This window comes from Triplophysa dalaica, chromosome 7 (genome assembly GCF_015846415.1).
Source record: "Triplophysa dalaica isolate WHDGS20190420 chromosome 7, ASM1584641v1, whole genome shotgun sequence".
Lineage (NCBI taxonomy): Eukaryota > Metazoa > Chordata > Actinopteri > Cypriniformes > Nemacheilidae > Triplophysa > Triplophysa dalaica.
The window spans coordinates 7,912,395-7,937,531 of record NC_079548.1 but is presented as its reverse complement, the minus strand read 5'-3'; the positions used below and the strand labels follow the sequence as shown (position 1 = coordinate 7,937,531).

The 25,137-nt window shown below is 38.4% G+C and overlaps 1 protein-coding gene across 2 annotated transcripts in view; it reads left to right on the top strand.

Annotated features, from left to right (window-relative positions):
- tanc2a (tetratricopeptide repeat, ankyrin repeat and coiled-coil containing 2a) overlaps positions 1-25,137 on the top strand; it is a 114,419-nt gene that overhangs the window by 33,492 nt on the left and 55,790 nt on the right. The window contains exon 3 of one of the 2 annotated variants that reach the window (XM_056752319.1): positions 18,095-18,188. In XM_056752319.1, the coding sequence (XP_056608297.1) occupies positions 18,125-18,188 (64 nt within the window). In that variant the 5' untranslated portion in view covers positions 18,095-18,124. Of the gene's footprint in view, positions 1-18,094; positions 18,189-23,936; positions 24,359-25,137 lie in introns of those variants that run through there. The other variant, XM_056752320.1, reaches the window with a different exon arrangement.

Below are 25,137 nucleotides of genomic sequence, written 5' to 3'. Positions count from 1 at the left end.
CTTGCTTTCTCTATCTCTTGCTCTCTCTATCGCTCTCTCTCTATCGCTCTCTCTATCGCACTCTCTATCGCTCTCTGTCTCTTGCTCACTCTATCGCTCTCTCTATCGCTATCTCTATCGCTCTCTATCTCACTGTATCGCTCTCTCTCTATCGCACTCTCTATCGCTCTCTCTCTATCGCACTCTCTATCGCTCTCTCTCTATCGCACTCTCTATCGCTCTCTCTATCGCACTCTCTATCGCTCTCTCTATCGCACTCTCTATCGCTCTCTCTATCGCACTCTCTATCGCTCTCTCTATCGCACTCTCTATCGCTCTCTCTATCGCACTCTCTATCGCTCTCTCTATCGCACTCTCTATCGCTCTCTCTATCGCTCTCTGTCTCTTGCTCACTCTATCACTCTCTTTATCGCTCTCTCTCTCTCTCGATCTCTCTCTTGCTCACTCTATCGCTCTCTCTTTCTCTATCTCTCTCCTGCTCACTCTATCGCTCTCTCTCTCTCTATCTCTCTCCTGCTCACTCTATCGCTCTCTCTATCGCTCTCTGTCTCTTGCTCACTCTATCGCTCTCTCTATCGCTCTCTCTCTCTCTCGATCTCTCTCTTGCTCACTCTATAGCTCTCTCTCTCTCTATCTCTCTTCTGCTCACTCTATTGCTCTCTCTATCGGTCTATCTCTCTCCATCTCTCTCTCTCTCTATCTCTATCGCTCGCTCTATCGCTCTCTCTCTCTCTCTCTCTCGCTCTCGCTCTATCTCTCTCCCTCTCGCTGTTTCTCTCTCTGTGTGGTGAAGTGATATTTTTAAAGCTTTTAATCTATCGCTAATTGCTTTTTTATACCTACTACATAGCGCCCAGTTCTGAAAACTGACAACTTCAAAGTCGTGTTATGAAGGCAGCCATACTCAAATTCTGAGGATTTTATCTTATTCAGATACAATAACTTTTTTTACTGACTAAAAAGTTGTTCACTTTAAAGATAATTGTACATTATTCCCACAAGTTATAAATCAAGGTAGCACAACCTCACTAGTTTTTAAAACGTGTGTTTGATGTTAATTATCCGGTGGTCTCTCACGTCTGGATTTTTCGGCAGCAATTGCCATGGCGACTCCAGGGTGTGAAATCTGTCACAGCTGTCTCTAATACTGCTGGTTACAGTTAGTTTTTATTCAAAATAAAAAGTAAGTAGAGTTCGTGCTTGATGAGAGAATGGTCAGACACCTCATAACCCACATGTGGTGTGTCTCGCTGCTCGGCTTAACCTTTAACTAGCTAATGAGGCTGTTTTCCATATTGTGAGCCGAGCGTTTAGCATTACGCTCAGTGGGCTTTTCAAAGCAAAATCAACAAAAAAAATATTCCTTGGAAAAGAGTAAGGAGTCAACTTTCATGTTCACTGTCCAATTTTGTAGCGTTACGATTTAAATAACTGAAATTGTTAAATAGATAAACCTCACATGTGGTGCTGGTCTCTTAAATTCTCGTTCTATGTTTGTGTTGTGTGATATGTTTTCTGATGTTGTGGAGGACATTTAAAACATTGGATTGACATCGGAGTTTATTGGCATTGGATTTTATGCACTTTTTGGGACTCTTAAACCAGTCAAGAACGGGTCCAGATAATATTTCATTCACACAGCAAAAGAGAGAAAAATAGGAATTATGTTCTACGTGCAGAAATGTTTGCCTTTTCTAGAACATTAGGATTTTTATAATTTTATTGCAATTAAGAATGTTTTCCCATTAAATTCCTGTAACCATAATGAGACTTTTCTTTCATGTGTTTTTAATTACTATCTTAATTGTTATTCTCATCATACTCCTGGTTTAATTCGGTTCACTGGATTACTACATTCATTTTTTTTTTCATTTTAATTAGCATTGTTAATTTCACAACAAGTATATTCATTATAGACAATTTTGCAGGACATGAACAACACTGATCCTGAAACACTTCCTGTTTCAGCAGCACTACAGAAATGAAACAAAATACAACCAACAGAACATTTAAAACTGGATGACAAAATGTTAAACGAACATCTTTGATTCCTTATTTTTCGTTGTGAAAAACTAAAACAGAAGGGCTTCTGAACCAGTTTTATTTAAATTGACCAAAATAATCTATGAATATACATTAATATTTACATGTGCCATTTTTTGCATTGCATGAATGGTCTCGGATACTCTTGATTTTCCTTTTCATATTTTTCTTCTGATTTTGGGGTGAATTGTGACCTTGACATCTTCTTGACAGATTCACTGCTCGGGTGCCTGGTTTCCTAAACCTGTTTGGTTGAGACATTTTCAGTGGGACTAAATATTTAATACAGAAGGTCCAAAAGGATTTTTTTTCACCTCTGACACGCAGTGCATTGCCATATGAACAACTAGTGACTTTCTATCCCCTATATGCACGTAACTCCATCAGATTCAGCATTTCCCAGCGAGTGTGTCTTTGTATTGAGCTCTTATGCAAAGGTGGAACAAACTTGATTTGTTAAGCAAATGACTGACCAGGTTTGACCTGTTTCAGGAGGTATGTTCGTTTGTCATTGAATTGCTTTGGTTTCCACTGCACTTCTATGGTGACGTCATTGCATGCTTGTAAAGTTGTTTTTAGGGGATCGTTTCATTCTTCGTTGTGCAGCCGTATAGGGATTCAGACCTTTTTTCTATTTCCTATGGTGTTGTATCGATGAGACTTTGTACACTTGATATGGTTAACCTATCTGAAAGTCTCTTCTCACAATCTAATGTTCATTAAGCCAAACTAACACCCATCTGCTAAATTAATAATCAATATTTATGTACAGTACTACCTGGTGTATATTCAGATACTAAGCTCTGTCCCACTGTACCCTTCTGCTCATTCAAGTCACTTCCTATTTGTCTTCTGTATGTGTTTCTGAGTCCGTGTCGGTCTGCACCTTAGGGGATAGGTTGTCTAGCCTGATTGATTGACAGTTCATAGAACCAAGCGGCCTCATGGGAGTCAACGGCCACGTGGGGGAATTTGTTCAACCCTGAGATTACACACGTACAAGCCATAAAGGACCTCATATGTATTCATTAAGTCGTCTCCCTGTCGCACTAACATGCATTTGTTTTATTGCAAGTGTGTCTCAGAAAAATGTTTAGGCCTTAATGGCTCCCACATTTAATGTAGTAAAGATGTGACGATTCTATCAGCATTTCCATGATATTAAGTGAATTAAATAAATGACACGGCATGGATTTAGATATATTAATAATAATGTAAATAATTATTTTAAGTAATATAGGAAATTATCCCTGCTTTAGGATGTTTATGGTTGCTAAGAAACGATAATATTGAATACGAGCTCTTAGATGCATGTTTTGTGTCTTAGTGTGACATACTATATATCTTATAAATTAATTTAATTTTAAAACATTATCCTCAAACAGAAATAACTTGAATTCAACATACACTTTATGTACATAAGTATTGGGACACACCTTCTAATAAGCATGTTTACTGTATATATTTCAGTAATTCTTATAACAATAAATATTAATGCTACCATACAATACCATAATAAAGCATTTTGTTTCTATTTTGAATCACTAAAGTAGTCAACCTTGTTCTTTAAAAGGGGGCGTCCTAGTACTTCTGTCCATACAGTGTGTACCTATTTAAAATGTTGTGTTAAACGATGCAATCATACAGTCATATTTTGAATGTAGATGAACATGAACGTAGATGAATTTGTCTGCATGATTTATTTCAATAGATATTGCAAAACTTGTTATTGTGAATTATTTTGCCAGCAATATTCGAGTTGTGATACCCTGTCGGCCCTAATCCAGAACTACAGAACAGTTCTCATTCATCTCTGTAGGGTTTTAGTCTCTGTTTCAGACACTTGAGAGCTCAAGTGTGGCCACCTGATAGCTGACCTGGGGTCAGGTGCTAATTCGCAGCCAGATCCCACTTACAAATCAGCAGTGACCCTCCCCTCCCTCCATGCCCCATCCCAAACCTGCTGAGGTAAATGAATAGGATGAGTGTCGGCTAGCCCTGTCGCCCTGGATACGCTCATCGTGTCTTCCAGCTTGATTGTGACTTAAATAGGGTGCATTGATCTGGCTTTCTGATTGGACAATCACTTCTGGTCTGGTGATCTGTTGTACGGTCTGGTGTTTTCAGATTCGGAATCAATATAGCAAAATTTCCATATTCTAAAACAGCCTTGATAGGCATTTTTTATACAATAGTCCAGGAATTCAATAGGTGAACAGCAAAGCAATGTTAGTAAATCTCCATCTTGTGCTGTAATTGTTTTGTTTGTTTGTTTTTTATGTAATACAAGTGAGGGACCAAACTCATGTACGTTATCAAGTAATGTACGTTTTATCGACTGGACAACCGGCTCGAAACTCTCTTGCGCTGGCCATGGACCCTTGAGGCATTTTTTCCATTGCGTATTGTACTGAAATACTCTGACGAATCGCATGTGTAAGTTCATATTAGGGTGAAAGCATTTGTTAAATTCATATGGTTTGCGTTACCGCTCTTCTGTGGGTAGTGAAAATAAAATCCCCAGCCAATGATAATATGGTTGAAATGCACTCCCATCATTTAATCCTACATTGTGCGCCCTTGTTGAAAGTACATAAAAATAGGTCCGTTGCTTTCAGTCCTGCGTTTTCAGACATCTCATTCATTTACAAAATATGATAAGAATAAGCGTGTATCATTCCTGCAGTCAGCTGTGATGACATTGATGATGATGTACTGATATACTGGCATGATGTCACAGCCTGGTTGTACTTTTCATGCTGGCGCTCAGCAATAACATTTATCTTGATGTAACTCTATCCTTTGTTTTGTTTACATAGCGTAGCACATTCCCGCGCCATTGCATCTCCTCCTGATTCTTGCCGTGCATTATCTCGACTGCATTATCAGACCGAAAGGAACAGTTCACGTGTCTTCTGCCTGCCTTCTTTCAGACCCCCTCTGGTACTCCTTGGAGCCAAATATTCATTGTGTAGGACTGAAGAAGCACAGCAATGTTATTGATGGCTGACCTAAGTAGCACAAGGAGGAGGAGGGCTGTTAAGACGGGCAATCTAGGTCAGCCGGGCTACTTTGATTCATTGATTCTGATGCGTGTCCATTCTCCACTCTTTATCTCTGTATTGTTAACGGCTGGCTGACTGATCGCCGTTTTTTGAGGATCTCCTGCCCTCAGGCGTGCTTTAAAGCGAGAGGCCGTAGCCTTTCACCGGTGCATAGTAAGAACGCGGATTGGCCGTCCAATCACAACAGACTGGAAGTTGACAAGCAACAAAAGTATTAGCGAACTATTTAGTTGTATCATTATGTACTAGAATTAAGATATTAGTATCAGAATCATCTTCTTTCCACTAAGCAAGCCTCCTTGATTTAGGTGTTTGGCCCAAATGTGTGTCATGTCCGCTGTTATTTAGGGCATCCCATCCAAAGCTTAAAGGAAAATGAATTAGAGCTTAGACTCCCCCGACCAAAGGAGGATATCCGGCCGTTGTGTGACGGATCCAATGCTTCCCCTTTTAAAGCAGCAGCTGCGCTCTGGACTCACAAAGAGACGTAAAGGAAGTCCAGTGAGTTGTTTAATGTCATGCCAACCATGTGCGTTAATCTCAAACTGATCTCTGGTCAGATTTTAATAGTCGTTAGTATTCATAAAGGAAATCGGTAGATATTAACTAACTGGTGTTATGTCGGTCTAGACAACGGTGAGACAAGACCGGGCCTTTGCTCCCATTTCCCACTTTTTGAGAAATGGTCTTTTTGTGGAAGGAAGAGGGAAAGCCACGTTATCCTCAAAGGTGAAGTTTGTCGTTTCTGTGCAACTAGTCAACCAAATTATAGCCCCTCCCCGTAGTTTCATCGCCTTTACCAGAACAATCTCACTGCAATTTGTAACTATTTTATACTGTGGCTAATTTAATTTGTTCGATCTAATTTGCTTCCGTGCCAGTGACGTTAGGTTTAGGGGTGGGGTTAGGGGAGGGGCTTCAGTGTTTTTTTTCGTTTTTTGTTCTTGGCCATGTACAAACCGCCAAAAAAATTTGGTTGTCATCTGCATTCTACTACTGAATTAAATCCCGAAAAATGCAGGAAGGGACAACTGCTTTTACCAATACTCCACACAGTGTATACGGAACCGAACTCAAAATATTTAAAATATGCGACGTAATGAGCTATATATTATACCCACCGTACAATTAATAACTCTATGCAATAATAATTAGGTGCAATATTAATTATATCCTCCAGATAAAACGCTATCTATTTTTATACAACTTTTTCTTTACATTATATTTCATTCATTCTGCTGTATATATTTCTCAATTTTTTATACCCATAGGCCCTTATTTCATTTATCTGTGTACTTTATTCTATAGTGTTATGGTCTCTGTGTACTGTTGTGCTGTTTCTGTGAACTGGATGCTCCTGTCACCAAAACAAATTCCTTGTATGTGCAAACATACTTGGCAATAAAGCTCCTTCTGATTCTTATTCTGTAAAGCCAAACAACAAGCATAAAAGCGCTTACAAATTAATTAACATGACAACACTACAAAAGAACGATCTGTGAAACTGCCTTCTGAGCATAAACAAAACAGTGTGTCTGTCAGCTGTGGTTTAGTTTAAATTGATGGACAAAATAAGTCTTTAGCCGAAAAATAGCAGATACAAAACGAGTTATATTCTTATTCAGAATTGCGAGATGTTAGAATGTTGCTATGGTTACCAGTGTGTCAATTATGACAAATGTCCCACATTTAAATGCGGTTGTCACTCCCTAAACTCTGCGGTGTGTAAGTTGCCATAGTGTGGTAAACACTTTCAGTTTTACTTTGGACATTAAAATATGGTAACATCAGTAACACCATCTTGATCTTTCTATTTCTTTTGTTTAAAATGGGTTTTATAAAAAAAGCTGTATACCTTTTGGTTTTAAGTGTTTTGTGTGATCCACTTTCTTATATGTCCGTCTCTGCATTATTTATGAGAAATCGAATGCAGGACCCGACTCCCGAGTTGGTTATTTTTGCCCATTGCCCTGAAATCGAACCCCTAGGCAACGCAATTTGGTGTGTTTCTGTGACTCTGTGTGTTCACGAGAAAGCCAGGGAGATGTTGTAACCTCTAAAAATGCTTACTATGCTGAACACCTTATCTGCTTGTTTCAATCTATTGCCAGCAGTCTTCCTCCAGAGACTTTTCCCTCTGTCCTCACCTTCACCTGTTTCCAGGGTTCACTCAACACCTACCCACCATGATCATAAAAGAGGGAATTTTAAGAAACGGGTACAGAAATTCTGCGGGTCGTTATTTTCATTTTAAATGAAAAAATAATAATATTTTGCTAAGTGCAAAAATTCGAAATAGTACTAGAGCATGCTTTGTGTTTTTCCCCAGAGTTAAAGATGAATTCATATTCATATTTTGCTTCTTGCAGTTAAATATGACCTAGACATGTTTTGTGAAATTCACCCTCAAAGAACAGGATCACAGAACAGTAGAAGAACAGAAAGGTAAGGAGCGTGATGCGAGTATAATTTCCAGGACTCATCACTGGTCGGCTGGTCTCTGTAGACTGGTTTAAGTCTGCTTCTTAAAAGAATCCGGGACAATAGAGACAATCATGGCTTCTTGATTCCGACTGTCACAAATGAATGCACAAAGAGACGATAATGGTTCACGACGTGGAGAATCTCATTCTCGTTTCCTGTCTCTCTGTTAATTCTAACCAAGCCCCTTGAACGCTGGCAGTCTCGCCCCCCACCGTTTTCCACGAGACTCCTGGTTCGACTGTTGCTATGCAACGTTCTCCTGTCGCTTAGTGAAGCATTAATTAGAGTGTTAGATTTGAATACTGCCGTTATCGCCTCTGAATTGCCATGGCCGGTGTATTTGCACAAGTTTTAGATTCCGCTACAGTAGCACGGCTTACGGCAATGCAGTATGAAATCCTGTTGATCAGTTGGTAGAGCATTATGTTATGGGGTTTCATTTCCAGGGAACACACATACTGATGAAATATATGTAGTAGGAGTATGTATGTTCCCTAGGATGCACTGTTAGTTGCTGTCGGATGCACAAATTTGGCAGAAGCACATTGGGAAGCTTGTCGAAAGAAACCTTTGTTTTGTTTTTGAAAAGAAAAGCTAGCTTCATCTGACTCCACGTGTCATCAGTCGACAATTTTTTTGGGTGCGATTTGTATTCTAAAGGTCCTGCCAGAATGTATATTTCTCCAGACAGCTAGGGAAGGAAGTGGGCTCTGTTCTCTCAGCAGCTGCGAGACGGCTGTGGGGATGCCAGCAGGATGAGATTTCAGGACCGCTAACCTGAAGCATCATGCGCACATCTCTTCCTATGTTTTAAATACTTCCTGTGAGCATTGTGGCGTTTCTTTAAATAATAATCCTGACAGACCAAATCTTGTTTTTTTTGTCATTTGTGTCCTTGAATAACCTCTTGAGACAGAAGGTTAGCGCTTATGATAAACAGCCACATTGTCAGTTTAAAACTGGCCATCTATAACATTTCCCTCTAAATCGTCATCGCTGTTTGAAACATAAAATTGCAGGTAACTTAACACACTTCTTAAGTATGTTGAAGTCACATTACGTAAAATAATATTTGCTAGGGAATTTTACCCGACAGCTCAAGTAATAAATAGTTACTATTATAAGCTTACCATTGTGAATCAGGATATTATGTGGAGATCGTTTTGAACATTGGTTTTTAAAATACTTGCACAATAATTCATTTGTATTCATTTTTAGGCAAAATGTTTATGAATCATATATTTTTTTTAATTGTTTACGGTTACAACAGATCGTTTACAATAGAGTTTAATGGGCCAACAAATGTTCAAAAACACATTATAGCTACAAGAATGAAATATTATACATGCATATTTAAGACTATTGTAATAGTACTTCTGTGTAATGTTATATCCTTCACCTTTATTGTCATTATGAAATTGAATGCACAGACAACAAGAACATACGAGACTGCCTTTATATAGATCTGAGGGGGTAGATGAAATGGTGAATATGACACTTTCTTTATCCAAAGAAAAGAATCTGTTACTAGAATATACTAATAGCAAATGAATTCTGACCCAGTATTGATGCATTCATCTTAAGAAATGTACCATGTGATCTTTTCAGACCGAACACATGAAGCTGTGGAGTTGCAGGGTCATAAATTTCACGTCCTCTCAGCACCAGCAATGTCACAATTTACAACCACCGCAATTCTGAAGTCTCGATGAGAAAGTTCAGTGTTGTTCTAGAAAAAAATAATGACATGAAAAGCTTATGTGGGAAGACGGATCAACATTGAGTGTTAGTCATTGAGTAAATTATCCTGTTTCGGATAGCATTCTGAGCACAAGGTTTTACCGGTGGTGGAGTTAAGAAAACTTTTCTTTATTATTATGCTTTAATTATAGTTTAATGGAACTATAAATGTGTGTGTCTAACTCACAAATTTCTCTGTATTTGGGCCATTCTATAGAATTCGTGCAAACTGCTGTCCCACATCAAAAAACTATTCAAGTATTTAAATCTTAGTTGTTTACTAAGATCCTTCTATGATCTATTGAAACCCTCAATAATATTTATAATATCTCTATATAATCATCATTTATTGGGTGCTTTCAATTGGGAGATGGGTGTCTTTTCCGTTGTTGTTTTAAAAATGTCTTTTTGATGCTTTATAAAAGTGAAGTTCAAAGAATATTTATTTTATACTTTATTTTTAAATTATGAAACTTTATGTAATAAAAGGTGTCCTGGATTTTCATATCACTACCAAAACCATGTATGTTTTAGTCCATTGGCTGAGACTGATTTAAGCCACACCCCTACATTTTGGATCAAGAATCTTTACGGTGTCCCTCTCTCTAATAATCTACATGCCAAGTAGATCTGTTTTATCATTTTGAAGTTAATGTGTTGAAAAGTCAAAACCACCAATATTGAAAATATGCGCGCCTTGACCAAAACAGGGGATGTTTGGTCAAAAGTAAAGTGTATTAAATGATCAACTAAGATGTTATAATAGTGTTTGGTTCAATGTATATAGAAACTTATGAATCCTTAACTTTGAAATCAGTATGATTAATTTAATGCATTTTACAAAATAAAGATTGGATTCAAAACAACAAATCTCAAAAATTACTCTTTAATTATTGTTACAATTGTAACTGTTGTTGATTTAACAGATTTTTCTTTTTTTTTAATGGCAACAAAAAGTAGATATAAACAAAATCTTAATACATAAATATAATCCCATTTATTAAATTATGTATTATTATGTTTCGGTAGTGACAAAATTTGGCGAGAGGAGGAATATTCCAAACTTTCTGAATACAAAATGAATACTAACTGCAATAACTAGAAATGTGTACCTTTGATATTATACAATTTACATAAAGAAATTTTGGGTTTATTTTTATTTTGCACCAATTCTGTAGAATGGCCCATTTAAAAGACCTCCCTTAGTCCTGCATTCCCAGACTCCCTGGTAAAACTGTCACAGAAACTTTAAACCCTGCACATCATGGGTGAAAGGCAGGGAGACACTGGCCAATTATTTTGACTGATTCACACAAAGAAAGAAGTGAAGTAGGATTTCTTTGTAAAGCAGTAAGAACAAACAGGCGAGGGTTTCTTTTGAAGATGGGTGGACTCTTTGATATCATCCTCTCCATTAAATCTGTTTAAACCCTCAGCTGCGCCAAACATAATGCCCCCCAACCACCACCACCTCCCATCACCTGCTTGACTCTTTCTGTTTTTTTCGAGGCTGTATGCTTGCTTAAGCTGATTTGTTGTCCAAATTTTTAGCAAAAAATGAAAAAAGTCACTTTATATGTTGATAGTCTGCATGTGTTGTAATGTGTGTGTTCTGTTCTATTCTGTTATTTTGTTCGGTCATGTTATCTGTATTTTATAAGTTAGTCTTCTGCATACGTTCATTTACTCAGGCATGCGTTCTCTTATGATGCCATAGAAGGCTAAATGGTTCCATTAAGAACTATTAACATCCCAAGTACCCTTCTGTTTAGCAAAAGGTTGTAGTGAAAAAGGTTTCTTAGATTATAAATAAATAGTTCTTATATGTTGAGGAAATAATTCTTTGTGGAACCAAAAATGGTTTGTCTATGCATCCCCTGAACAACCTATTTCTTTTTACAAATGCAGAGGTTTTGCTGAATGTTTTCGGTGTTGAAGTGAATTGAGTCACTGTTTGATTATACCTGCGGGATCTCTGCGTAAACTGTTTTCACAGCCTCGTTGATGAACTATGATGTCTTTGACAATAATGAACAATGACACACCTGCATGGCTCAGGTGATGTTTTGACTGTGAACACACAGACAGCCTATTTAGCCAGACAGACAGACATTCTAACTGGTCGACTTTTATTCCGTGGAACATTTTTATCTTTTTGGAGAGAAAGAAGTTTGTTTACAGGGCTACTACAGTGAGCATTTTCTTAAGGAGAACTACTTGTTGGGTTTGTATGCCGTGTTTGTTTTAGGAGTCCTTACTGCAGCCAACCAGGAACCGAGAGTGGATCTAATGCATATGTGTTTATAAACTGCACAAAGGAGACTCGTGTTTGTTTGAGGATCTTTTTCTCCAGTTTGAATCTGAGTTTCTGCAAGCACTTTAGAGCTTCTGTGTTGTATTTGGACCGGAAGTGACACGAACAAAGGGAAAGCCTGTGTAGCTGTCTTTGTGTCAGCGCATGTGTGTCAGCTGTATGTTCTTTCTCGCTCAGTGTGAGATTTTCTCTCAAGCAGAAAAAAATCTCAGGTCAAACTTCCTGGATCGACCTTCTCTCTGGGTTTTTTACATGTTGAATTACTGTTGTATTTTTGTTTTGAAGTTAAGGTTACTTTTCAAAGTAGCTTTCCCAACAAAGGACCCCTTAGCATGTGTCTGTGTGTGTATAGTGTACATGTTTGTTTGTGTGCATATTCCTTTGGTTCCTAGCCATCTCTTATTCTCTGTTCTTGTTCGAGTGTTTTGTTTCAGTGCACACGACCTGAACATTGTAGTCATGAAAGCACCCACTGTCACCCCCCCAAACACACACACACACACACACACACACACACTCTGTTCATTGGCTTTGTAGAGCAGCGGAACACAAACAGCATGCGATTCCTGTAACTTTGCGCTGTGGGAGGCATTAGTCAACGGGAGGCTGTATTAAACATAAAGCGATGTGCCTGTTGGCTCTTAGTCATTGTGTTGCTGTTGAATCCATCAATCTAAGAACTGTTGCTCAGGCCAGCCTGCTTTATATGCCCACGGGGCAACATTTGGAAAGCTTGTGTTCAGAACTTGTTTGGAGATACTTGGCCTTGAGTATCTATCTGTCTGTATGTCTGTCTGTCTATCTATCTAACTAGACTCCAGTGGGTCTTCTGAAGTGAAACAATATGTTTGTGAGAGAAACCGATTAATATTTTTTGCTTATTTAGCCATATTTATTTGTAATATAAAATGAAAAAAAGCATTCAGAATAAAAGTACATAATAAATGTCTGTGTATTGTGCATATTAATTTTGTATTTACAGTTGTGCTCAAAAGTTTACATACTAAAAAAAAAAAAAAAAGCTGAAACATTTGGAAAAATAAGAGGATTTTTGAAAGTGAAGGTTTATTTTTGTATTTAGTCCTGCCCTGAGCAAGTTATTTCACTGAAGATATGTTAACACTAACACATTGAGTTCACACTAAAGAATAATAACAGAATTTCTAAAAACATGCCCCTGATTCTTAATACTCTATGATGTTACCTAAACAATCAATGACAGTTTTTTTGTTTAGTCATAGTTGTTTAAGGGTCTCTTGTTTGTCATGAATCATTAGACTATCCACCATCTTCAAAACAATCACCCAGGTCCTCCACAATCTTTGCTTTTTCAGCATTTCTGGATATTTGACTCATGTCCAGCAGTAACTGTATGATGTTGAGATTCCTCATTTTACATTGAAGACAATCAAGAGACTCATACACAACTATTACAATAGATACATTCAGTGCTGCCCACAAAGTCAACACCATTCATTTAAAGTCAGGTGGGTGTAAACCTAAACTTTTAACTACAACTGTATAAACATACACATACAGTGACGGAAATAAGTATTTGGACGCTCTGCTATGGGTACAGGATGACTTCACCGCATTGAGGGGCTGAGGGAGTGGCTGGTGTACCGTAAAATGTTGACGAGAACCTACTGCCCTTAACTAGATCATTGAAGATGGGTCGTGGATGTGCCTATAAAATTACAGAGACCCAAAACATATTGCCAAGACAACCAAAGAGTAGCTTAAGGAGAAGCACATTAAATGTCCTAGCCAGTCTCTAGACCCTAGTCCTATAGAAAATCTGTGAAAGAGGCTAAAACTCCTATTTGCTGAGCTACAGCCAACAAACCTTAAAGATTTACAGAGGAGTGAACTAAAATGTATCCTGACACATGTGCAAACCTGGTGACCAACTATCAGAAATGTTTTACCTCTGTGCTTGCCAACAAAGGTTTCTCCTACAAGTACAAAGTTATTTTTTGCTCAGGGATCAAATACTTATTTCACTGACTGAAATGCAAATCAATTTATAACCTTTATATTAAAAAAAATCCCAGATTTGTTTTATATTCTGTGTCTATCAGTTCAAATAAACCCTCCGTTAAAATTATGGACCCCTCATTTCTTTGTAAGCAGGCAAACTTACAAAATCAGCAGAAGATCAAATACTTATTTCCCTCACTGTACGTGTATATTTAGGAAATATTGAGATGGATTTATTTACATTTAGGCTACCAATAATTTAAATTACATATAAACTTTTTTATACAAGATATTTTTCTCAAAAATATGAAAGTATCTGTATGCGTTTATAATTACAAAATGAATATGCACAATACACAGAAGTGTAAACACAACAGTTATTCTGGAGTCGATTAATCATTTGACAGCTCAAGGAAAATCAAACTGGATGCGATTAATCACGATTAAAAGTTGAACAGCCCTAATTTCAAATATGCCGTTTTTTTTTCATTTACATTTCTTGCATTTCTAGTGATATAATAACGTTGCTGCGATTTATTGTGAGCAGTGTGGTCAATAGTTGTTTAAAGTTTAGAGTTTCTGTGCTTCATTTAATTAGAAAGTGCAGTCAAGTGTCCATGAAATAAATTGTGCTTTATTTTGTCTTTAAAACTGCTCTTATTATGCATAAAATGTTTTCCCTACCTGACAGATATTACTGAAGAAGGTGTCTTGAAAAATCACACAGTTTTTACTGTGTGACAGCCCTGGGCTCTTTAATAAGCAGAATTTGTCTCAGACGAGTTCAATTCGAGACATCCAGTTTGTTTAAACCAATTGGAAGCCGGAGGGAAGCGTCCGGGAAACCCGCTCGGAGCCAGTCATTATTTTTGCAATTTCCACGAACAACACAAATAGCTGACAACAGTTTTAAATGCACCTAGCGTTTGAAATAGAGCGCAGCTAAAATTAAAGATAAAGAAAATGTAGTAGCCGTTTGCATACCGAAACAAGGTTAGCGCACCCAACGCTCGCCTCCTACATCATAAATCATGGCAGTGCTATTTTAAACAACCCTCAGTGCGGAGAAAGAAAATGGCTGTCGATTTAAAAGCCACGGCTCCCAAGTTGACATGGATTTTTGCAGCTGACATGACAAACCCCCTGCTGTGACCCATCAGTCCGGAAGATTCCATCATCGTGATTCAACTTGATTACTTGTGGCGGGATACCTTTAGAGCTTGTCTGTGCTTTGCCGTTTTTATTTGTTTATTTATTTCTCGCAGTGAATTAAAGCCCGGGTTTCTGCCTTGGGTTGCTTTGATTCTGATGAAACAAACCGTGTCTTATCTGATAGAGTCGACTGTCTCCTGTTTGAAGATTTTGTAGTTGACAGAGCATGTTAATCTTTTTATTTGGATGGCATGTGTTTGCATAAGTTATAAGGAAGCTTGGTTTCTGAAGGCTGATCTGATTGCTTGTGGGTAAATTATAATCAGACATATTCAGACTTTAGGTGTAGAAATGTTGTTTCTGTGGTTCAGTAAGAAGTTCTGTTCTTTAAAGTTATGCTATTTATTTGGACAATACCAAGCACCTCCCCTTGGCTAAGTGGGATTAACAAACGCGAGGAAGGTAAACATGTGGCTTTGACATAGTAGGCATGTGTTTGGGAGTGTGTCGGCCATCCCTCAGCCATTGTAGAGCTCTCGGACAGAAAACAGGAAGAAACCGTTCACTACTTGTTTTAGAAAACTACGATTTGAAAGGCTTTTTTGTGATATTTTGTGGTTCTTTTTGGTTCTTTTAGATAGTCCCACTCCACATTTATAAGATGAAAGCAATAATAAGATAAAACCCCTTGGTCCCAACACTTATTTGTCATCACAGACATTATAAACTAATAAACAAACATCCGGACCGACAAACACGTTCCTCTGTGAACCGTGGCAAGTGAATGGGGGCCGGTTAACAACATTCTTCAAAATACCTTCTTTTTTTTCCCTGCTAATGAAATAAAGTCATACTTAAACCAATTGGTTTGGTATAGTTAGTCTAAGATGACAGCTTTTAAAGGAGCAATGTGGAGGTTTTAGTGGCATCAAGCAGTGAGGTTGCAAATTTCAAATAGTTTTAGTCTTCTGAAGCCATAAACTTTGTTACTATAGCTTCATAAGCTCCTAAACTCGAAAAACCTGCTAGAGCTTTCAATTCTTATTTATGCTCAGCACATTGTTTCGAACAAATTCATTTATATTTTCATGATGCTTATGAAAGAGATTTTTCCATTGCTGCAATGCAGATATCATTTTTACCCCTCGCAACTTTCTATCCTGGTTTCTCATTACCTCATGTGTCAGCTTTTCTACAGACATCAGGCTCTCATTATGTTGTATGTCCGAGTGTGAGAGACCGCTTCGGGGAATAGCATTAGTCTTCTCGTTCTCATGGTAAAGCACGGTTCGCTTTAACAGCAGTAGATCTCGCTACAGTGAGTTACGTCTTCTCTGTTACTCATCATCTGCAGAAGCTCGGCCTCAGGATAAGGTCACCCTGCAGAACCTCACTCATCTTTATGCAAGAGCCGTAACACGCCTCTGTCTCTACATCCATCTTTTTCTTGTCTTCTTTTAACCTCTCTTGAACCTTGCCTTTCTACGACAGAATCCATAGAGACTTTAGCTAGTTTTTCCAGAGTTGCTTAGTCACATTTACATCTGTTCTTCTAACCAAATGATCTAAAGCTTTAGTCTTTATTGCACCAATATTAAAATTCTAGTACATGCTGATAAGATGGTTGATATTTTCTGGGACTGTATATGAAAATCTGTGCTGGAATGAATAAATGACAAATGAAATGTCAACAAATTTATGAATGTGTGATTTTTGGTTCAATTTAGGCATCACAACACTATAATGTACAAAATAAAATCTGGGGGCCATTTTTATTTTGAGATCTGCCTCAACATTTGAAAAGGAAAACAAACATTTTAATTTATTATTTTATTTTAGGTGTATTTTATTTGAGATTATTATTTGATTTGATTGTAAATTGTATTATTGTAGGTAAATATTTTTTATTTTAGATTATTTTATTTATGATTATTATATTTTATTTCAAATGGATCCATTTCATTTGAGATTATTTTAGTTTTATTTTATTTTAGATTTATTATATTATATTTATATCCTGCCTTGATGCCCGATGACTCCTGAGATAGGCGCAGGCTCCCCGTGACCCAAGGTAGTTCGGATAAGCGGTAGAAAATGGATGGATATTATATTTATACTATTATTATTATTAAATTAAATATATAAAGCCTTGTAACAATTATCTATTTTAACTATAATTTTCATTTATCCAGGTTTCTGTGACTAAGGTACATGGTAAATGTCTGTCTGTCCGTGTACTAAACTATTATAGTATCAATTTTCCGTCATTTTATATTTCACACTCACAATTTATTGTCTCAAGGTTATATTTAAAGGACCCTCAGACTGATGCTGACCCGCCTGCACCTGAATTATGTTTCATACACCTGGATTGCCTCTCATACATATTTAATATTCTATTCATGAACACACACATGCAGATGTCCTGATCTCCATCTAAATTCCCTTCAACCAGCACAAAGACCCACCAGAGGAAAGGGTGAAAATGTAATTCCATTGACATCCGTGGAGCTCATACAAATGCGCCGCATACCAGAAAGAGATGAATGTCTGGTTAAGCAACAGTAGATCAAAGAGTGTGTATCATGGACGCTTTCACACATATAAACACACACACACACACACTCTGCTCATACATGAAGCGGTAATTAACAGCATCGGGGTGTGAGCCCTGCGTAGTGTGGGTGTCGAGTGAGTCTTAAAATAATCCAGTGAAGAATGACGAATCCCACGAATGAAACTCATTATCAGCTCCAGCGTTCCAACAGGCTCAAGGCTTTATGTACCTGAAACATATAATCACACAGCCTTCCAAAATCCCCTCACTAACTCTGTGTGTGATGTGCATGTCATAAAATGAGCTGCGTTTTCAAAGACATCACACATTTTCTTTGTTTTTGTGATATTGGGGTTGATAGACAAAGAGAAAAATTGAGTGGTTTTGTGAATTGGTAATAATCTTGTTTTAAGGGTTGCATATTACTATGTCTACCTGGCTGTCTACTGTATCTATGTGTCTGTTTGTGTGTTTCTTTCTATCTTTCTGCTTGTCTATTGTTTCTGTCCGTAAGTAATCAGTACCTAGACTGATGTATCTGTCTTTCTCTCTGTCTCTCTGTCTGTAGTATCTTTCTGTATCTGTCTGTATGTCTGTCTACTGTTTCTATATGCTTGTCTGTCTTCCTACTGTATTTATCTACCTGTCTGTCTGTCTATTATCTCTTTGTCTTTCTGCTTTTTTAAATGAATCCAGATTCCTGAGAGGGCTGTATTGTTTGCTTGTGTCCCACTCAGTTCTGTTCTCTCTCTCTCGCAGGTTTCTCTATAGCTCCAGAACTGTGCAGCCATGTTCAGGAACAGTCTGAAGATGCTGCTCGGCGGCAAATCCAACCGCAAGAATCGAAACAGCAGTAAGTTGAGTTGAATTTCTCTCCAACAAGGGTGTTTTACATGGCTCCTTGTAGAGCTTTTAACCGTCCTCGTATGTACGCATCCATCAGAACATCATTTAATGTCTCCCCACACCGTGTAGCATTTTTTAAGATGGGTCAAAAGGGAGTTCATTTTATACATTGTATACACTTGAACGATCAGAGAAACTTAAGTTAGGGGTGGGGCGAGCTTGTCTAGCGTATTGAGTTCACCCACGACTTTGCTGTGCGAGTTCTCTGTGTGCGTTTGAGCTCATAGACGCGAGGCTTTCATTGAAGAGATCTTAATAGTCAAAAGCAGCTGTTGAAGTGAAATAAGGCTGCGGGCTTGTTTTTTCTGTGGTTAAGAGTTTTAAGAGAATCTGTGTACCGTACAGGACCTCCTTATTCTGCCTGTTGACTTATTTTTTTCTCCTCCATTTAAAAGCTCAGGTATGCCAGTGGGTTTCTGTAGCGGTGGAGATCTTTGTGAACATTCCTTCAGCGTTTTTGTGGCAGAGCTGAACAGTACAGTCAGGGCTGTGTTTGATGGATGAGTGTTGTGTGTGTCCGGTTAGCTGTGTTTGCTTTTCGCTGGAGTGTGGCTGTGCGACTATTAGGGTGCTTGCGGTAACTCGGGCGGTAACTCGGGCTCCTGTTTACCACATGCACACACAAACGCTTCTAAATATCTCAGTTTCTGTCCGAGACTGTCCAAGTTTTTCAAATTGTGCCAAGTTTGACTCGCTTTACAGACCAGCTATTCACCACAGACAGAGTGAGATTTGTATCAAAGGTGCAGCTCGCACTTCCCAGATAGCCCTCGGTCGGCGTTCACTCAGAATGACTGAGGTTTATCACTTGGTGAAATTCATGCCTCTCTATTGGCCGACTGAGTCATGTTCTCTCTTGGGCCTCTGGCTTCCCTGCAAGCTTTAAAGGAGGCAATTTAGTTTCGTTACAGTGCACTTTAGGGTGCCGTTACTGTGACAGGTTTAAATAAATGTAAAGTCGTTTGAACTTTCCTGTTCAAGAAATGACAGAATCATGTGGCATAAGAAACTTGAGAGGCTATGATTCATTGCCACGGTGAACTAATGATCTCATTTCAAATGATTCAAATGTCATGGTACAGTGGGCAGTTGTGTGGTAATGTAGATTTTAGTTATATAACTTAACCGGTTTAAAAGGGATAGTTCACCTAATATTTCATTTTCTGTACCCTCATTTCATTTCAAACCTGTATGACTTTCTTTCTTCAGCAGAACACAAAATGAAGATAATTTGAAGGATGTTGGTAACCAAACAACACTGGCCCACATTGACTTCCATTATCTGTTCCATAGAAGAAAGAGTCGTACAGGTTTCGAACAACATGAGGGTGAATAAATATTGACATAACTTTTGTCTTTCAAGGCGGATTCGTTTCAATTTGGCAGTCATTGTGTGAATGGTAGAAAGAAACAGGGTTGCCATAAGGATTCAGACATAGTCCAAACCAATTCTCAACTTCATTAAACGTCCATTTTGTCTGTCATCACATGCCTCATATAAGCTTTTTCACCAAAGATGTTTCCCAAACAATGCATCTTAGTCTTCTTAATGTGATGCCTGTGGCTTTGTCTGCTTTATATCACATCTGTATTGTTGTACACGTCTTTGATCTCACCTTGACATCGGAATATTTCCACAAGATTTTGTTGTACAGTAATGGCGTGTCATTGTATGTGAAGCGCCTGCGTAGTTGCTGGTGTCTTTATGTAACGTTTTCTTTTCATACTTTTCCATTTGGCATTCAGCTCGATGCAAATGCGTCTCCCTCTGCTGAATATATTTGCCATAAATTAGATCTGCACACCCCGCAACTTCCAGAGCGCTGCAGAATAACCCAGAGCTCAGCGCTGGAGAAAAAGCACATGTCGCGGGGCGATTGATGGTTAGCCTCCAGACCCCTCAAACGCTGTGAGCGGAATACTCTCCGTCTGAAAAAGCTCATAGCAGCACTGGCCTGTGAGCCCTTTGTGGTTTGAATATGATGTAAGGCTCTGCAGAAACCGCAGGCGGTGCTTTGCCTGTAGCCTGTCTATCCAGCTGTGACAACTTTTATTGTAATACGTGCTGATGAATGCCGGTTTTAGGTTTTGAATATTGGTTTCTCAGCTTTCTCGCCATGTACGAAATGTCACGTACACACGTGTGTCTTTTTTCTTATGATAGATGCTTGGATAGTTCTTTGATGATCCTGTACAGTTTTGCTTTAGGAAACATGGTGTGGTGGGACTACAAACTAGGCTTTGTGAATCTAGATGGAACTAGAAAAAGCCCAAACATTTTTCAAATCATGTACGGGACTTTTCTTCTATGGCACACAACAGAAGATATTTTGAGAAATGTATCCGTGGTTCCATGTCCAAACAATGGAAGTCAGTGGGGGGGATAATGTTGTTTGGTTACCAAGATTCTTTAAAATATCTTCTTTTGAATTCTGAACAAGAAAGAAATTCATCCAGGTTGGGAAAGAATTGAGGATGAGTAAATGATGAAGCAATTTTCATGAACAGTTTGGGTGAACTTTCCCTTTAACTCTTTTAATTTGTTCAGCAGAGCTCAAATGGCTCCTCCTTATCTCCCATCGGCAACTCTCCACTGCTGTCACCGTTCTCGCTTGTTGACAGCGTCTGGCTTTCCGCCCAACCCAGGTTGAGTTGTGTGCCAGATGAGGTACTTTAATATGGTGGAGTGTAGGACCAGTACGTACTTAAGTCCTCCTCTGTGTGTATAGTGCCTCGCTGTAGTACTCCTGGTGGTTCTAAAATGTAAAACTTCATCAATTCAAGGCCAACATCTCAAACAAAATAAAATCGGCCAGTCCTCTAAAGAATGCTGAAGTATATCTGGACTTCATGATCGGAATTCCACGTGTCTCTTTTTATCCAGGATAAAACTTGCCGTATTTTCCTGACCTGTACAAAACAGGAGATAAATGTGTTATAGGACCTTCTTCAGTGCACTTCCAGTGGAACGCTGAGTTTTCGGCCTCCTGTAGTGACAGACTGTGACACTTAATCGGCTCCTAATGGTCTTTTAATAATCCAATTTATTGTTACGTTCTGGCAGATGCAGTACATGAAGCATAATGCCGACCGTAATAGTCCAGAATGGTCCATCAGGAACAGCCCTCTGTTGCCAGGTTTGTCTTCACATATGCGGTGCTGTCATACGAAGTAGAACCGGTGGAACTTATAATACAGATGGCATACGGAGATCACTGTGTATGGCAGTATCATTTTACGACGATGCTGAACAAGCTCATTGAGGTCTTTTGTTTACTAATGGTTGGAACAGAACTCTGCAGGAGAGTCGAGGGTCATTCTTATCCGAACTATATTAGGTGCAGATGTTCGAGCCGCATGCAGGTAGTTTAGGGAGAGAAGATAAGCAAAATGTGCAGCTGTAGTATTTTTTGTAGCTGTAATCAACTTTCATTATATAATCTTTTCAGTATGTAGATCTCAATGACTCTTTGTTTGGTCTGGAAACTGTATGTTTAAATGTTTTGGCATTTGTTGCTGTAGTTATATGAGCAATTCAACCTTCCCCTGTGAATAGATTTACAGTTTGTTCACTTGAAAATGTTCATCTTTGCTTGGTGTTTAAAGGTGAGGTGTGGTGTGTAATTTTTGGGAGGATCTATTGACAGAAATTAAGTGTATATAACTGTCTTCAGAGGTGTAGGACCTTACATAAAGAAGCGTTATGTTTTTATTACCTTAGAATGAGCTATTTCTATCTACATACAAGTTGTTTCTACAGTAGCCCTAAAGGGACAAACTGCTCTACAGGGCGTGTTTCGTAAAACGTTATCTCCTTCGGCAAAGAAACGAAAATGTGACTGCATCTAAGTGCTGTTTTAGCTACCGTAGTGGATGGAGTTGAGCCGTTGGTTGCAATTCGCAACTTCACCACTAGATGCCACTACATTTCATCCGGTCTTTGCGCTGATGTGATTATTTACAAATTGCTTTGAATGATATTAATGAACAGCAGGTGTGCTTTGTTTCGTACACAACATTGTTACTGCTTTTATATTTGATTGCATATATTTTTATTGTATATATTGACATCCTCACAAAAAGTTGTTCTTACTCTTGGACTCAGCAGAAGGAAAGCACATTGTCCTTATCAGTGGTGTAGTGACTGCAACACTTCTGTCTGTTTAGAGAAACAGGAACATTAGGCGGAAGGAAGAGCTCAGCAGTTTCTCTTCAATCTGTTTTCTGGGCTTTTGAATGCTGGCAAACGTGTTTTATAATCCACCTCTCAAGTTCACATTCACAATAGGCTTTTCACAGCGTATGAAGAAGTGTCTACGTGTGGGTTCTTTTTTTGACAGCCTCAAAAATATGATACTGCCTTTCGGCTCATATTTACATTTTGTATATGTTTACGTGTATATGTAATATGTGAGAGTAATTTTATCTCTTTTTTACTTCAAGGGATAGTTCACCAAAAATTGAAGTTCTTTCTTTATTTCCTCAGCCTTATCTTCCAAATCTGTATAATGTATATATATATTTTCGCTTCAAATTGAGCAGCTGTAGTGACTTGCAGGGTTGTTTTTGTCCTTGAAGCTTTTTTTGTCCTTGAAGCACCCCTGTGGTGAAAATCTATTTTTTATGTTTTTCATAATATGTAAATGTGATATTTTTAATATGCTTTACAACAAACCGTGTGCAAATGTATCATTTTAAACCATTGCTGAGTATTTTCTCTATAAAACTGAAGTTAACGAAAGAATGATGTCATAACCCTGTAACCAATCACGTCAACTCATTTGACCGCTTGGCTCAGCAGTTCGAGACATGGGTGTTTAAAGGGAAAGTTCGACAAAAAGTTAAAATTCTGTCATCGTTTAGTCAATCTCAGGTTTTCCAAACCTGTATAGATTTCTTTGACCCGATGAACACAAAGAGATATCTGGAAGAATGTCAGTAACCAAACAGTTCTCATTCTCCATTTACTGCCATAGTAGGAGAAATAAATTCTCAAGAGTAAATTGGGGATGAGATCTGTTTGGTGACCGACTTTCTTCCAAATATATTCCTTTGTGTTAAGCGAAGGAACTCTTCAGGTGTAGAACTACATTTAAGTCCTTTTAAGGCATGAAGAAATTATTATCACAGGAAAAAACTTTTTAGATATGCTTATTTTAAGCTTAAAAGTGATAAAATTATCAAATGTAGTGGAACTTTGACAGCCAGTAAAGTAGTCCATATGACTATATGCGATGGTCCAAAGCACTAAAGCACAAACAAAGCTTTGTTTGGTGAAGAGACAGACATTTAATTTAATCGTTTACTCTCTATTCATTTATTAATTCTTCCCAGAATGCATATCTCTTAAACTACCATTGTACGAAAACAAGGATATATGATGACAGAATGTTTGTGTGAACTGTCCTTTTAAATATATATATATATATATATTTATATATATATCTTGTAGAGATAGTAGAGATCCTTTCAACATTGAACACGAGAGGTTAAGAGAATCTGTACAGAGAGAAAAAGTTTGAGAGAGATGCAGTTGAATAGCTGCTATCGAGTGGGAGAAAAGAGGAGGAGGAGGGTGCGCCTGTCCGCCCTGCTGATGACTGAACATTTGTGTGTGTGCGCCTATGTGTGGGGAGGTTGTATGTTCTTGGCGCATGCGCTGGTACCTGGCAGTCGCACTCAAGACTGCAGATAACTCAGCATCACTCGTCTAAGCATATTTTCCTCTCCTTTCTTTTTTCCTAATGCTTTTCTTTTTTAAACTAACCGAGGCTCTTCTGTACTCCTCAGCTAAACCATGAGGTCGGCATTTGGTTGTTTTCAGACACGGATTCTGTCATTATACACAGGTGAACTATCAAATCCTAAAGATTCTGGGCGGTGCTGATTCATTCTGGGAGTTTGCCCGGGACAGGCGAGATCAGCAACAGGCTAAAGGATTTTTATATCTTTGGGACAGACTGGAGCAGGTCGATTTGTACCAGTTTTTGACAATCGCCTGTTGGGTTTTGCTGTCTCGGGACCTTCAGTGACACTTAACGCTATTGACGGCACAAACACGATGACTTGGGTCTCGCCAAGTTGTTTGACTTTCTCACCCGAGTTGCTCCCTTGATGGTACGTGAGTACGTGCTCTCTGTGGCGTTTTTACGCTCTTGTCATTTCATATGTGGTTGTCTCTATTGTAAAGTGATCACAGACTGGGCTTAATGAAGCCGTTCTCATGCCTTACAACAGCTGAAATGAGAATCCGGCGGGATATCAAAGCCAAATTACTGAAATAGTCGCACACACGATAACATACGCTAACATGCAAAGTCACTAGAGGGAAATATTAACACCTACGTTAATGTGGGCAAACACGCACATACAGAGTTACCTACATGATCTCTGTTTATCAGTATTCCTCGCCCACTCGGTGATGTCAGTGGAGTGTTAGAAACACTGTGTGTGTGCGTGCTGGGAAGTGTAATCTGTATTTATGTGTAAGTGTTTTAATGCTAAAAGAAGTCATAAACCAGTTGAAAGGGACAGTTCACCCAAAAATGAAAATCTGTCATAATTTACTCACCGTCTTGTCATTTAACAGCTGGATGGCTTTCTTTCTTCCGCTGAAAACTAAAGAAGATATTTTGAAGAAAGTTGGTAACCGGCACCCATTCACTGTTATTGTATGGACACAAAAAAGTGAATGGGTCCCAGTTATTAACATTCCTCAAAATATCTTCTAATGTGTTCTGCGGGAGAAAGAAAGTCAAAATAGTTTGAAATGACATGGGGGTGTGTAAATGATGACAGAATTTTCAATCATTGGGTGAACTTTCACTTTAAGGTTTGGTTTATTGTGTTAAAGGTACAGTTTGTACCAATTTTGCAGTAAAATATCCAAAAAAAAC